Source organism: Marmota marmota, unplaced genomic scaffold (genome assembly GCF_001458135.2).
Source record: "Marmota marmota marmota unplaced genomic scaffold, marMar, whole genome shotgun sequence".
NCBI lineage: Eukaryota > Metazoa > Chordata > Mammalia > Rodentia > Sciuridae > Marmota > Marmota marmota.
This window is the reverse complement of record NW_025999925.1, coordinates 1,787,997-1,803,973: the sequence shown is the minus strand read 5'-3', so window position 1 is coordinate 1,803,973 and position 15,977 is coordinate 1,787,997. Positions and strand designations below refer to the sequence as shown.

General features: G+C 35.1%; 1 protein-coding gene across 3 annotated transcripts in view; it reads right to left on the bottom strand.

Annotated features, from left to right (window-relative positions):
• The window catches only part of Fam169a (family with sequence similarity 169 member A), a 73,083-nt gene that overhangs the window by 43,643 nt on the left and 13,463 nt on the right, over positions 1 to 15,977 (bottom strand). For 2 of the 3 annotated variants that reach the window (XM_015497794.2, XM_048800135.1), the window contains exons 2-6: positions 14,914 to 15,026; positions 8,736 to 8,870; positions 6,643 to 6,742; positions 6,237 to 6,322; positions 2,430 to 2,601 (exon numbers count right to left, since the gene is read on the bottom strand). In XM_015497794.2, the coding sequence (XP_015353280.1) occupies positions 2,430 to 2,601; positions 6,237 to 6,322; positions 6,643 to 6,742; positions 8,736 to 8,867 (490 nt within the window). In that variant the 5' untranslated portion in view covers positions 8,868 to 8,870; positions 14,914 to 15,026. Of the gene's footprint in view, positions 1 to 2,429; positions 2,602 to 6,236; positions 6,323 to 6,642; positions 6,743 to 8,735; positions 8,871 to 14,913; positions 15,027 to 15,977 lie in introns of those variants that run through there. The other variant, XM_048800136.1, reaches the window with a different exon arrangement.

Sequence of the window (15,977 nt, the reverse complement as noted above, 5' to 3'; positions counted from 1 at the left end):
CACAGGTAACCAGGGATTGCACTCAGGAGCACTCAGCCACTGAGCCACATCGCCAGCCTTATTTTGTATTTTATTTAGAGACACAGTCTCACTGAGTTGCTTAGCACCTTGCTTTTGCTGGGATTGGCTTTAGAACTTGAGATCCTCCTGTCTCAGCCTCCTGAAGCTGGGATTATAGGCGTGCACCACCATGCCCAGCTCTTCATTTATTCTTGATGAGCCTTCTCTTCACAAGACTACAGGAAATAACTCACCCTTTCCCAACACAGTCTTTCAACTTTAAGGTCTGAACTATATTTCTTTTAAATTCAGCTTTTTCATTTAAAGGCAGCCCTGAGTCCATGGATTTCTGCCCATAGATATTCCAACTTCTAACTGCAGATTCAAAGAACTTCAGAGCCTGGTCAATCCAGATATCTTAAAGGATAAAACTGAAAGGCAAATAGACTATAACAACTTACAAAATAGCAGCAATACAACTAAACCCAAAATCTATTGGAAACTAATCAAGTGTTCTACATGTTAAATCTTGATTTTTATAAAAAGACAATTTCTTAACCAATGATCCACATCTTTTTTTATATTTTATTAGAGACAGGGTTTTGTTGAGTTGCTTATGGCCTTGCTAAGTTGCGGACACTGAGTTTGAACACTCGATCCCCTGTCTCGGCCTCCTGAGTCACTGGGATTACAGGCATGTGCCACCACGCCTGACTTAGGTTATCTTTTAGAAAGTCATTTTAGTTGTCTATTTAAGGAGGGGAATCTCGTTGTTACTTTCCTTTGTACCAGTAGTATATGACTTAATGAATACAATGTACATTTGGCAACAAATAGAAAACAAATCAGTCTTAGGAAAATGATTCAAAGACTAATACAAGCATACCTAATTCTATTGTTACCTGGTCCAGAGAGACAAAACTAAGAATATAAGGCAATTAGAAGAAAGCATGGAAAATGCTTGGAAGCTCCAGGATATAAAATGGAGTAAACTATCATAACATGGAACAGAGGTCAGATCCCAAAAGAGAAGGAGCCCAATATTCACATGAAACAAAGAGAAACACACTTCTGGAGTCAAATACTGATCAGAAATACTAGTTAATTGTGTGTTTTGCATAGAAAGCAAGTTCTCAATAAAAAAGGGTATAAACTAATCTGTGTTCCAAATGTCTATTAGCTGATTTCAGGTAGGAAACTCCTAGAGCCACTATTAGGGGCAAAGGAGGAAAGAAAAAAAAAAAAACCCTCCAATTCCCATAGGAATTACCTCACATAAAATAAAACATAAAGCAATTAAATGACACCTCAACTCTAACCATTAAAACATTTAAACCGATGCCTTTTATCCAAAAGAGCACTATACTTCCATTCAACATTCTTGTTTCCTCATGCATACTTAATATTATTTTGAAGTTCCACAAATCCTTGGTTTTATTTCAAAGGTACACAAGAATAATATAACATATAAAAGAGACTCAAAGTATTTACTATAAAGCAAAGAACATTTAAAATTATAATCACAATAGTTTATTATTGGAAAAAAGTGGCCTTGCTTTAAATGTTAACTCTAGTCACACATGTGTAGTGATTATGGGATTAAGGTATTAGTCACAACTGTCCTTCAACTCAGCAGTTAATTCAGTATGATCTTTAGACTGGATCTGACCAGAAGAGCTCTATTTGGAATATTGGTAATGAAAAAAAGAAAGAAACTAACAACTGATCTCTGCAAACAGTCTTTTGATCAAGGTGCAGACAGAACAAGGCAGACTGGGTGACTTGGAGGTAAGAAAGCATGGGTGTACATGCACATAGAGGAAACAGACTCAACCTTCCTGCTCAGGGGCTGGAGGGAACTGAATGAACAAGTGTGAAGCCACACTAGGCTTTCAATAGCAGGGAAGAGCTGGGTTTTAGGAGACTGACAACTTTGAAGCTGTTTATATCCTCTATATATTTTAAAACCCTATGTTTCTCTTGACAATTAGGGTGTTCAGTAATATGTCAGACTGAATGAATCATTCTAAGCAGAAATGAACAATGCATTTAGTTAGGTCCCAGGGGTTTTAGAAGGAGCCAGTAATAGTCACAGCAGCAGAAATCAGTAAAAAACCACCTGTGAAAGAAAGGAAGTGCAAGGGTAAGAAAGAAAAATTTGAGGCTCAACTACACCCCTTTCTCTGTGTATGTGGAAAAACTGTCCCTCCTTTACCAAATGTTTATTTTTATTTATTTATTTTTCCAAAAGACTTTTCCAATAACTTTCACTTTCATGGGATAGTAGAATCAAAGCACTCCCAAGAAATAAATACTAAATAAAATCACCTCAATTCACACTGTAGAAACTAATTTAACAGTACTGACACAGTAGGGTTCTAAAATGGAGATTTCCATTATATACATTTAAATAACTTATAAAGACTCACCTGTAGGCTTAACTGAATAAAACCCAATGGCCTCTCCTTTCTTCCACAGAATCTTAGCATAATCAGTACTGCTATGACACAGGAATGGGATCTCATTTCTCTCCATTTCCTGTTTTCTATAAATAATTCGATTCAGAACATATAGAACCACTCTCTCCCCAAGAGTGCTCACCTACAAAGAAAGTCAAACAGCAGGCACAGCAGTTACAATATGCAGCCATTAGTACGGCTAGTCACCTTGCTCCTGCTCCCACATCTCACACTGGTATCCAGAGCACCTCAAATACATTTAAAATAATTTATAAAACATTTTATATCACAGAGATGAGACAATCTATTTTCATAAACACATTTTATGCATGGAATACAGCCTCTTAGCAAATTCTAAAACAGGCAAAACAGGTTCCCAACACACCAAACACCCAGCATCTCTTTCAGGGCTCAGTGTTGTCTTTATGCTTCCAGCCACGCAGATCCACGGTCTCCCAGCCCTAACTGCAGCCCCCTCCCCCAATATATCCTGCTTCAACCCTTTTACCCCATTCCATCCTCCACATAAAATGAGGAAAAAGGAAAAAAAAGGGGGGGGGAGTGTTATTCCCTAAAGATTTTAAGAACAATTACCTCATTTGATGAAGGAAGCCATAATTAAGCTCTTGGGAAAGACATCTGTCCCACCTTTTCCAGGTGAATGTTCATTTAACAGTTCTTCTTACTGTAACTGTAAGAATATTCCATACCACTCCCCATGTCCCTCTCCTAGACCAGATGAGTGAGGACACTAACACCAAAAACGTCCAGTGAAACATTCTTGGGGCAAAGACAGAATGGAAACAGCCTCACCTCATACACACAGGACCACATGGTCACAGGTATCCCAATAATACCAACAACCTTCTAACATAAAGGAGTCAGTTTCTCACCACCCCTCATAGAACTTCATGCTAAAAACAAAAGAGTTCTCTACATAAAGTCTATTTTCCCTTAAGTCTCCTTAAATAAGAACAAGTTCATCCTCTGATTAGTCAATTGAAGAGAAGAAAGGATTAACCATATGCACACACTACTTTCAAAAATATCCCTGGCAGGAGAGCTCCCATACCAAACAACAAGAAATGACAGCATTGACTAACACTAACATAGTCAGCAACCTGTTCTTTCCTTGCCCAGCTCTGATCAAAATTCTTTCCCATACTAAGCTGAAATCTAGCTCCCAAAGACTATACTTTGTTATTCTGCAGCCATACAGACCACCAATATTTAAAGATGGCCATGATATTCCCCTAAATTTCACACCAAAGCTACTCAATGGAACAACTAAAGGAAAAAGCTAATCTAATACAATGTGTGGTACTTCTGCCATTCTAGTCCTCTTGGAAGTGCTCCATATCCCTAAATCTCTCTTCATGTTTGGCACACAGGAACTGTAGAAATAAATACTGAAGATGCCAATGAGGCAATAGGATTTAAGGTTTCTGCTAGCTTCATTTTACTAATTAACTAAAGCCAAAGTCTTTTTCACATGAGCTGCTGTTTCAATCTGGTATTCATGGTGTGTATATATAGCTTATTTTTTTAAAACTAAAGTATTTCTTTACATATTTTCCTGTTTAATTTCATCATGTTAGCTCCTTCTCTGTGTTTCTTAATGCTACCTTTCAAAGGTTAGATCCCCTATCGGGTGCTGTGACAGGCAGAATTGATAAGTATGCCACCTATGTCTTCCTCCCAGCAATGGTGACCAGGAGAGAAAAAGGGACAAACTTTTGCAGTATGTAACTGAAGACTTCCTTTTCATATAAATGAGCACTTAGTTTTAGGAACAGAGTTATGATCTTTATTATCCCATTTAATTTTACCACAATATATGAGACAGAGGGAAATGAGGTTCCTAGTTTTCAAGTAAAGTCATTTACTTGAGGTCATGAGTTCATTAAAAACAACGATTATGCCCTCCTGTGACTTTACCAACCTATTTTTCCATAGTGGTCAGGATTTGGCAACAGCAGCAGTGCTACTTCACTCATGTTCCTACTTTCTCAAAAGATGCTGCTGTCATAAAGTAATTAGGTTAGAGGAAACCTACTGTAGGAATCCAATTCATACCTGAAGGTTTCATAGTTTCTTTACTTGTGTAGGAGAGGCTACATGGTCTGCGTAAGATTTCCCCTCTCCAGCCTTTAACATTCCTGTATAATATGTCAAACTTCAGTCAAGTTTTTATACACCTTTCTTAACATGTACATTTCCTCTATCTATCAGGGCTATTCCTGAGAAGAAATTATTCTCCTCTATTACTATCTACTCCTTCCATCTGATGGCTTTATGCAGGTTATGAATTCCCTCCTTCCCTTCATTTTTGGTTCAAAGTTCTTTATCAGACTGGCAGATGCCCAGGTATACACATTCTCCCAGCTTTTGTGAGAGGTGCCTATTGCTCTGAAATTTCAAGGCAAATTCAAAAATTAATATCCAAAAGGATAAATGCTGACTGTATTATACTCCTCCTACAATCACAAGCGTGATCACTTTCAAAGCTGTAATCTCAAGCCAGATGCAGCGGTGCATGTCTATGATCCCAGCTAAGCAGGATGCCAAGGCAGGAGGGTCACAAGTTCAAGGCTAGCCCAGGCAACTCAAAATTCTAAATAAATAAATAAAAAGGGTTGGGAATGTAGTAAAGTAGTACTGTACCCCTGGGTTCAATCCACAATATTGAAAAGAAAAAAAAAAAACAACTTTTAAACCCAAAAGGAAGAAATGAGAACACCTCAGTAACCTGCAAGATTCTTGCTTTCTTTTCCCAGATTTTGAAGTTTCTTGACATGCTTTCATGCTTTCCTTGTTTCTTCTGAATAGTCCAATGATCCCACAAAAGTAAACAGAAATAGCTGACACCTTCCAGATTTGACAAGTTTTTAGACACTTGGCCTATCCTAAAAAACTTCTAAAGGAAGAATTATCAGGATACATATTTGTATATGTTAACTTCATTCCTCTCAGCAAAACTCTCTTCCTCTTAGGCATAATTAACAAGGATCTCTGTACCTATTATTGAATAGTAGTGCTTACCTATAAAGTCAGTATTCTCCTTAAGTAAGAAGGGTCTGATGTACCTTAGCCAGTGAAGGGGCCTATTCTCTTTCATTGTAAATGGCACTCTTCCAGCCACCAAACATGTCTACAATCTTTGACCTTGATTCCTCAAATATTTTACAACTGGTGTCTGTGGACTTTCCCCTCCTGCCCTAGTTATCTTCTAAAAACCACAGTACCTGAAATGTCTCTTAAACCTTTTCAACACCAGCATGCAAGCCAGGGTTCCTTCTGTAACAAACACTGCAGTGGATGGCTTCTGGCTGGCCTATACTCCACACCCCACAGAGGCTTTTGAAGCTTGTTCTCACCAGAGCCTGGTTACTCCACTGTTCAGAACCCAAAACAGGTCACTAGAGGAGGCCCAACTAATAGAACAAGTTTCCTGGTCAGTGTCTCCTAGAGGCAGAGAAGTTAAGTAACCACACGAAAAGAATTAGGCTTTCCTCTTCCAAATAAGAAAATCAGAAGCTAAAGTGGATAAAGAATGCCACAGCTCAACTAACCCACAGGTATTCAGTCTCCCTAACCCAATTCACAGAAATTTTCAGAATCACATAAAATAGAAGAAACCCAACCTGAGTGCTGGTTTGATCATAAAATAAAACTCTAAGGTCTTAATATAACCAGATTATATTAAAATGGGAAAGAGTTCCATAACTTCAAAAACAAGCACTGTTTACAGAAAATATTGATTTACAGGATCATTACCTGCTTAAGACCCTCTCTAGAAGGGAGAGATGTTTTCACAATATCATCAATAGCCCACCATTGATCAGCAAGGTAAAGTGCCACAGCTAAAACAGAATAAACAATCATGAACATTTAAATTTTAAGTGTTAAAGTCTATAATATTATTATCTGATAAGGTTTATACTCTTAAATAGACCCATACATTCTACTTTATAACATAATACGGTCAAATTTATGCCATTTATTTTATTTCATCCATTAAACACTTATTTAATTATAAGAAATTAAGAGTTACATTTTTCTAAAATTAAAATTTGAAACAAGTTTTCAAAAACAAATTCCTTCATGACACTATCATATTTATAAATTTCTAATAGTTTGTTGAAAAACTCCTCGATTTACAAAAATGAAGCAAAAGAGTGACCTGTGAGTGAATCTTCAGGTGCAAAAAGAGCAAGAATTTTCTGGGTCTGATTTCCACCATAAAGAGGTACAAAGCCTACGTTTGACAGGCTAATAGGTATCTGAAATGACAATTGAGAGAAGATTAGTGAAGAGTTTGTTAACCAATGTAATTCCACAAGATGCACAACCAGAAAAATGGGAAGTTGTATTCCATGTATGTATAATTCATTAAAATATCTTTTACTGTCATGTATAACTGAAAAGAATTTTTTTTGAAGTCTGTTAGGAAAATACATGACAAAAACACCAAAGTGTTTATCAAAGTATCAAACTTTTCTTATATTAATTTTAATTATATAATTTCATTTGACAGAAGACAATATTCCTAGTCTCTTATTTTTTTTAACATTATTTTTTTAGTTTTAAGGGGACACAATATCTTTATTTTACATTTATGTAGTGCTGAGGATCGAACCCAGTGCCTCATGCATGCTAGGCGAGCGCTCTACCACTGGGTCACAGCCCCAGCCCCTCCTAGTCTCTTATTTAAAAAAAAAAAAAAAGTAAAATCAATACCTTTTGAAAGAATTATATTGTCTTGGGGGAATAAAAACAAAAATTTATTTCAATAAATATTACTAGGCTCTAGTCATATCACTGAATAAAAACAAAAGCCATATACAACAGGCCCCCAAAAGTCACTGAAAATCAAGATAATTAAATAAAGATAATTTATTATCTTTATTTAAAATAGACTACATCAGGGGGATACATTTCATTTTCTAGTAAAATAAACCAGTTTGGTAATTCATTTTTCAGCAAGTTACATATAATTACATTTTTTCTGTTTGCATTAATCTAACACTAATTCTTCACTTAAAGTCAATATCTCAATGTTGATCATTATGATGGTAGGGAAGAATTACAAATCCTTTAAATCAACATTATTTCCAGAAGGAAAAACTGGGGTGCAGAGATTAAAGGAATCTGCTTACCTCAGTTCACAATGGAATTCAAATGATTCAAAGTCTAATGATCTTTGTGTCATAATGTACCATGGCTTACTGACAAGAAAATCTGATTTTACTATTTTTCAAAAGAGGAAGAAAAGATTCATTACACAATAATGTAATGTAGTATTTTCCTGATTTTTTTTTTTTTCAGTCTTCTTTTGTTTTATTGTACTGGGAATTTTATCTACAACTTTGAGACTGGGTCTCTCACTCTTCTACTAATGCTGGCCTTGGACTTGTGATCTCTTGCCTCAGCCTCCTTATTCGCTAGAATTACAGGTATTTATCACCACTGCTGACTTTGCTGATTCTTTTAATTATAAACAAATGTCTAAACTCACAAATTCTAAATCTAAAGTAAATTTAATTGAGTCAGCTCCAATATGATAACCAGTCTAAGCAAAATTGATAAACTTCTTACAATTGATTTTAAAGATCAAAAGAAAAACATTAAGCAATAACCTGTGAAAACTTGAGGATTTTGTCTTAAAAACTGATCATAGCCAGGCACAGTGGCGCATACCTGTAATCCCAATGGCCAGGGAGGCTGAGGCAGGAGGATCCCAAGTTAAAGCCAGCCTCGTCAACTTAATGAGGCACTAAGCAACTCAGCAAGACCCTGTCACTAAATAAAACATAAAAAAAGGGCTGGGGTTCTGGCTCAGTGGTTAAGCACCCAAAGATTTAATCCCCGGTACCAAAAAAACTGATCATCACTGGACTTGAGTAGTGTATACCTGTAATCCCAGCAATTTAGGAGGGCTAAGGTGGAAGAATCCCAAGTTTGAGGCAAGCCTCAGGAACTAAGTGAGGCTTTAAACAACTTAGCAACACCCTGTTTCAAAATAAAATATAAAAAGGCTGGAGATGTAGCTCAGTGGCTGGGCACTCCTGGGTTCAGTGTCTAGTATCAAAGGAAAAAAAAAAAAAGCCAAAATTGATCATGATGCTCTATCAATCAACCAATATTAATACATTTTACTGGACAAAACTGAATGGTTAAAACTCTTAAATGATCTTTTTAAAAAGGATATTGAGTTCATGTAAAAACTGGACTGAAAAGACTGATTTAAAAAAAAATCACTGCAAAATGCCTTACCGTAATATTGAGAAAAGAAAAATACTCTGGATTTTCAGGGTCCCCACACCTTAAATCTGACATGTAATCTTCAGCAGCATTTTCCAATTCCTCATGACTGCAATTATTCAGTAAATCCACAGGGAATGCCATCCTCTTTAACAAACAACATGGAACAACACATTTCAGAATATAAAATGCGACTTTCCTTTACAAATTCTATTGTAATACTGCCACATTTTATTGTAACAAAACCCTCCTATTTCACTATAACAAGATACACATGACTTAACCATGTATGTCAAAAAGAAAACTTTCTAATGTTATTCCTTTTAACTAAAAGCAGGCAATGAAAGAGAAATTATTGGACACTACCTTAAATGATAAAAATAAATGATTTACACAGGTATAAAACATACAATATGCAGATACACACAAAAATATCCATGTAAATATATCCTCATATACCCCTCAACATAAGTCAATGTAAAAGGACACATGGAAACTTTTGGAATGATGCAAATGCTCCACAACTAGACTGTGGTGATAGTTACACAACCTACAAACTTACTTTAAAAAACTCACAGCTGGGGTTATAGTTCAGTTATTAGAGCACATGCCTAGCATGTGTGAGGTACTAGGTTCAATTCTTAGCACCACATAAAAATAAAATAAAAATACTGTTTTCATCTACTAAAATATATATTTTTTAAAAAATCAACCCCATAAATGTACTAAAAAATTAATTATATTGTACAGTGCAGTGGATAAATATTGTATGAAAATTATATCTCATAAATATGTGTAAAAACATGCACACACAAAACCAACCTGTTATTCTTTTATTTCATTTTGGAATGTTTTATAGTTTAGTTTTATGAGGAAACACTATAGGCTTTTGCACTACGATAAAGAAAATTATAAATTTAAGAAAAATACAGACCCCCCTGCCACTACAGAACATTATGTAGGTATTGGCCAATGCAACCAGACAAGGGAAAGCAATTAGTACTGATTGATGGAATGGGATAGGGTGGGGCAGCAGGGAAGAAGGAATTATCATTACTATTTGCAAATATACTAAATTGGAAACCATTTGCTAAATTACCTTGATATAAAAACGTAAAGTCAAAATACCCAAATTCAGTCCAGCTGTTAATAAATGTAAATGTCTAAATTTTCCCTTTTAGGGGAAACAAACAAAAAAATTTATGAAATGATTGTGGAAATCCCTATGAAACAAGATTTCTAGCCAAATTTTAAGAAGAGGGAAAAGGAAAACACCAATGAATTTCAAGAGAGAGCAGGAGCATGGCAGAAGTGTGGATAAGGTAAGATGTTACAGTTCGGAAAGGACACAAAATGAAATAGTAGGTCCGTGGTAAAAGAAACTTAAGTGTTAGCCTGGGCAACTCTTTCATATCTGAATCATAAATTCAACATGTGGGGCTGGGGTTGTACCTCAGTCTTGACTGGGTTCAATCCTCAGCACACATAAAACTAAATAAATAAAATAAAGGTATTGTGTCCATCTACAACTAAAAAGAAGGTTAAAAATAAATAAAATAAATTCAATATGTGAAAGCAAACTAAGGAAACACATTATGTTCCAGAGTCAGATCCAGCAATTGACTGAAATTTTAGATGAAAGCATAAACACAGAACAAATGGCCAATAGCAGATAAAAAGAAGCACTGTTTAGGACCCTAGTTAAGAGAATGTTATTATGTGTTTCTCCCCTCTTATAGATGGGATTCCAAATATCAAATATCCAACTGCCTAAATATTTATAACAAAGATCCAAATATCCTAGTAAAATACTGAGGCATTTAATATGCGATATTGACTACATAAAGCACAAGAGGATTAATATTAAAACAATTCACAAGATTCACTTGAATAACACCTACCAAAATAAGGTACATGTTTAAAATTAAAAATTTTACTTAAAAATTTTAAATTTTAAACACATTTAAGATTTTCATTTGCTAAGAGTGATTATAATCTAAAGGGTGAACTGTAAATTAATATTTGCAGACCAAAGTCTAAAAAGCAAAGTTGATTACACCACATAAAAACAATATGGCATGGGCTTGGGTTGTAGCTCAGTGGTAGAGTGCTTGCCTCTCATGCGTAAGGCACTGGGTCCAATCCTCAGCACCACATAAAAATAAATAAAAATATTGTGTCCATCTACAACTAAACATATATTTAAAAAAAAAATATGGGGGGCTGGGGTTGTGGCTTAGTGGTAGAGTGCTCGCCTAGCTTGCATGAGGCACTGGGTTAGATCCTCAGCAACACGTAAAAATAAAAAATGAAGATACTGTGTCCACCTAAAACTAAAAAATAAATTTAAAAAAAAAATCAATAACAATATGGCAGCCTAAGCAAGAAATACAAGATGGACCCACTGTAACAAGTGTGCAATCAAGGGGGCTGGGTCTATAGCTTAGCAGCAGAGCACTTGCCTAGCATATGTGAGGCACAGGTTCCATCCTCAGCACAACATAAAAAATAAATTAATAAACAAAGATTTTTTTTAAAAAAGTGCAATCAAACAAGTTTACATGATTTTTCTCTTTTTCATGTTTTGCTTTAATATTCTGGTTCTTAAGAGATTAAATGCTAATGCCACATTTAAAGTTCTAAATATGCATTTCTTTCTTAAATTTTATTAAAAAGGACAAAATTCTATGAAATGGGTAAAATAGGAATTCTGAATAAAGAACTCAATGACATAACTCAAAAATCAGAGAACTTCAGGATACCAAGCAATCTCAGAGGTCTTGGCTTCTCACTAATACGGTGTATGTAAGTCATGTATAGGCCCACCTTCCTAGTTCATGGCAAGGGGAAGACTGGAGACATAGGCTACAGGTCTCCCCAGTCCACTCACTGATCTCTATCCCAGTGCTGCCCAAACTTCGATAATTTCCATACTACCTCAACCTTTTTCTATTGCCAAGTGCCTATGTCACTATTTAATATTCTTCTTAACCACTTATTTTAATAATCTATACACACATACACATCTCATCATAATGCTGTCTCCCTTGTGGTAAAGTATACATAACAAAATGTATCATTTTAGCCAATTTAAAGTGTTCAATTCATTCACAGAAAGTACATTCACAATGTTTGCAACCACCAAAAGTAAGTTCAAAAGTAAGTGAACTATCCATTTCCAGAACTTTTTTATTACCTCACATAGAAAATCTGTGCTCATTAAACAGTAACTTCCCATTCCTCCCTCTCTTTAGCCTCTGATAACCTGCTTCTATGAATCTGACTATTCTAAGAACCTTTCAAGTGGAATCATACAAAAAGTGAAAAGGACACACTTTTTTCACTTGGCATAACACTTTCAAGGTCCATCTATGTGATATTGTGTATCAGAGTTTCAATTTGCTTTTTTTGGAAACATTGTATGCTCCTTAAATATTAAGACCTATGACAACCAATTTGATACATTATAAACTTTCCTAACTGGCATTAAAAGACCTAATCATAACTTAAATGGTCACTCAAATACCATTTATAAACACCTCCTAAACCACTACATAATGTGAGTAACAGCACACTTTAGAAAACAATGCCCTGTCCCTATGGGGTTGCTCATCACAAGTCAGCTCTCTCCCTCCACTTTCCCACAGGTCAAAAGTAAGTGAACCGTGACTCAAGTGTGAAAACACAACTCATTATCCTTCATTCTTAAATCTTTGTAGATTAATCGTTTTATATATATTAATATATATTAGTTGTTTGCAGATGGACACAATACCTTTGTTTTATTTATTTATATTTTTAATGTGGTGCTGGGGATTGAATCAATGCCATACATGTGCTAGTAGCATTGAGCTATAATCCCAGCCCTAGATTAAGGTTTTAAAGTAGAAAAATAACTTGTTTTTAGATAGAAAAATAACTTATTTCTTGAGTCTGGAATTTAGACACCCTCAATTCTCATACAGAAGAGCACTGGGGGAAAAAACAAAAGTTATGAATACATAAAAACAACCATATCACAGGGCACAGTGGTGCACACCTGTAATCCAGCAATTCGGGAGGCTGAAACAAGAGGATCACAAGCTCAAGGCCAGCCCCAATAGTTTAGCAAGTCCCTAAGCAACACAGATCATTCACTCAAAAAATTTTTAAAGAAACAAGGGTAGGTGTATAGCTCAGTGGCAAAGTACCCCAGGTTCAATCCCTAGTACAAAAAAAAAAAAAAAATCCGGGCTGGGGATGTGGCTCAAGCGGTAGCGCGCTCGCCTAGCATGCGTGCGGCTCGGGTTCAATCCTCAGCACCACATACAAAGATGTTGTGTCCACCGAAAACTAAAAAATAAATATTAAAAAATTCTCTCTCTCTCTTTTTCCCTCTTAAAAAAAAAAAAATCCATCCTAAGTTCTTAATACAAAAAAATATTTCCCTAATTTCAAGTCTAAATCCACCCCCACACACACCTACCTCCTACCTTCTAAAATATTTTAGAAGGAAAAAAGGTAAATCTGTCCTTATATCCACCATTATTTTCTTTACCAGTCATTCTCAATGCTAAATTTTATTAAATTTAAAGAAATGTTGAAAGAACTAGAAATGATTATGTATCAGTAGCAACATCAGGAAACATTTACTGAGAATTGTCCATATGCCACGCTTTAAGGAGATTTTTACATTTAACATATAACAAAATACTTTGATTAGCTCTATTATATTGATGAAGAAATTCAGCTTTAGAGTTTAAGAAAGTTGACCCATATCATACCACTAGTGAAGCAAGAATATGAACCTAGGTAGTCAGATACATTTTCTAATATAAATATTTTTATTCAACATGCAAAATCAAACATTATTGTATTTTGTTATGGTTATATAAAATTTATTTTTGTAAAATATTCTAATAATTATCTTATTAACAGATCTTCTATTCACATATTACCCGAAAGAACACTAGAACTAGAATTCTGTGACCTTGGTCCTGGGTCTGCTCTGCCACTAACCAGCTTTATGACTGCAGTCAAATTACTTACCCTCCTTACTCTTTAGGCTTCTGTATTCTCATTGGTAAGGTGATGCAACTGGACAGGATTATCCTAAAGACCTTTTCACCTCTTTGGGATAATTGGTTCTTTAAATCTTGGTGAACTTAAGACTATGTAAATTATTAGACTTATGATGGTTTTGCCCTAGTTTAGAGAGGCAAGGGAAGGGTATAAAGTCTAGATCTCTCTCTAGATACCGCTGCCAAGATAAATTCCCAATTCTTCCTCTTTTTGTTGTTTTTAAACTTCTCTTCTAGGTTATGTAACTATAAAGCTGTCAGATCAAATTTTGTCAAGTACTGTATACTCTGCCCCTGAGATAAACCAAAAGGCCTAACTACATTCTACATAGCTGAGAAAGCTTAATATAGCCTTAAGCCACCTAATTCATCAAAAAATTGACACAGAATGGACAACGAAGTGTAAAAAGTGTCCAAATTAATTTATAAATTAAGCAAATGGTATGCTCATTAAATCCTGGTTAACCTGTATAAAAACGTAATAAGCAGACCTCTTATATAAGAACTTGACAGCACCACTAGCACCAGCTGATTGTATCCATCTTTTAATAATTTCACCCCTTTTGCCCAGGAATTATAACTATTTGAAAAAAAAGAATGCTCTAAAAATAACATGAAAAAGAGTTGGGAAATAAATTGCTATTTTTTTTATTTTTTCCTTATTTTTTTGTTGATTACTAGTTGTCAACTGTATTCTAAAAAGAGAAATCTATTTATATGTTCAGTTCTTAAATTCCTGCACAATTCCCTAGGTTATTGTCTGGGATTATTTAAGGGGAGGAACAGATCCAAAACAAATGTGTGAATATTGGAGAGCTGAAAGGATTCTTGGAAAAACATATAATGATCTTGACCAATTCAAGCCGTGATCCTACCTCTAAGGACTATTACTCCACTGTGGGGGACAAGCTAGGTATTCAGGCAACACAATCAGCAACACTCAAGCTTTACACAGAAAGCCTGTTTCTGAACCTTTACTATAATTCCTCTCCTTTCCCCCCCTAACATTTTCTTCTATAATGTAGGCCCTACAATATATCAATTCATCTCTTCATCTTACTTACCTCTTATTCATCTAGCCCTCTTGTCAGATAAAAGGCCCCAAATCTTAGGTTCATCCAACCACTCACCTCCACTCTGAGCTGAGGTTGAGTATGACCAAAATGAAGTAACTGAACAGACTGCTACAACTATCCAAATTTCAGGAAGGTCTCAACCTCGTTCAGCAATCTCTTTCTGCTCTCTGTGAAGGGAAAAAGATTTAATTATATATAGCTGAGAACTGTCTATAAGTTTGTAGGTAAAAGATGGGAAAGTTACACAAGGTTCAAAAAAAAAAAAAGGTTGCTTCTTTTATTCAAGTAGGAAGCAAAACCATCTTTTGAAGTAATAATCACTAATCCAATAGTGGACTATGTGTCAGACTCTAAACATTTGATATGAATTCCTTGATATAATTTTTATTGCAATTCCATGAGGTGGGTAATTTAATTATTTTCGCTTGTCAGACAAGGAAACTAAGACACAAAGCAGTTGAATAACTACAAAACTAGTAAGCAGTGGAGCTAGTATTTAACTCCAATATCTATTCTGTTGATACAATGGTACAACTAAAAGCATAGCTTTTTAGGAGCCCTAGGATGGCTAAAGATTGCTTAATATTTCTCAAAGGGCATTTGCAGGTGATTTTTCTAACTAAAGCTTTAATTCTCTCTTCGTGTCCAGATAAACACTTTAAGATAAGAAACCATTTAAATATATATGTACTGAGCATTTGATGTTATAGAGCTTCAAAAACAAAATCCAGAGACGTATGACATAGGATTTTGTAGGTGTGAAGGTAAAAATGCTCATTAAGGGTGTGTGTGCTCTTCATGATGAACTACAAGCCCTCACAAAGAGCCTTCCTTCTAAAATAATTAGTGCCCAAAATATCAACTGTTAAGAAAATGTCTTATTTACTCAGTTTTAACTGCTTTTTAAAAAGTCTTTGAAACTTGTCATAATTAACATTCTGAAATTTGTAAGCAAATGTGATTTACAAAATAACTTTTATAAATTATATTATTTTCAAAGTAAAAAAAAATAAAAGGTTGTGTGCTCATCCCTAAAAAACAAATGCCAAATGTCTTCTTTGATATAAGGAGAGTAACTAAGAACAGAGTAGGGTCGAAGAGCATGAGAAGAAGATTAA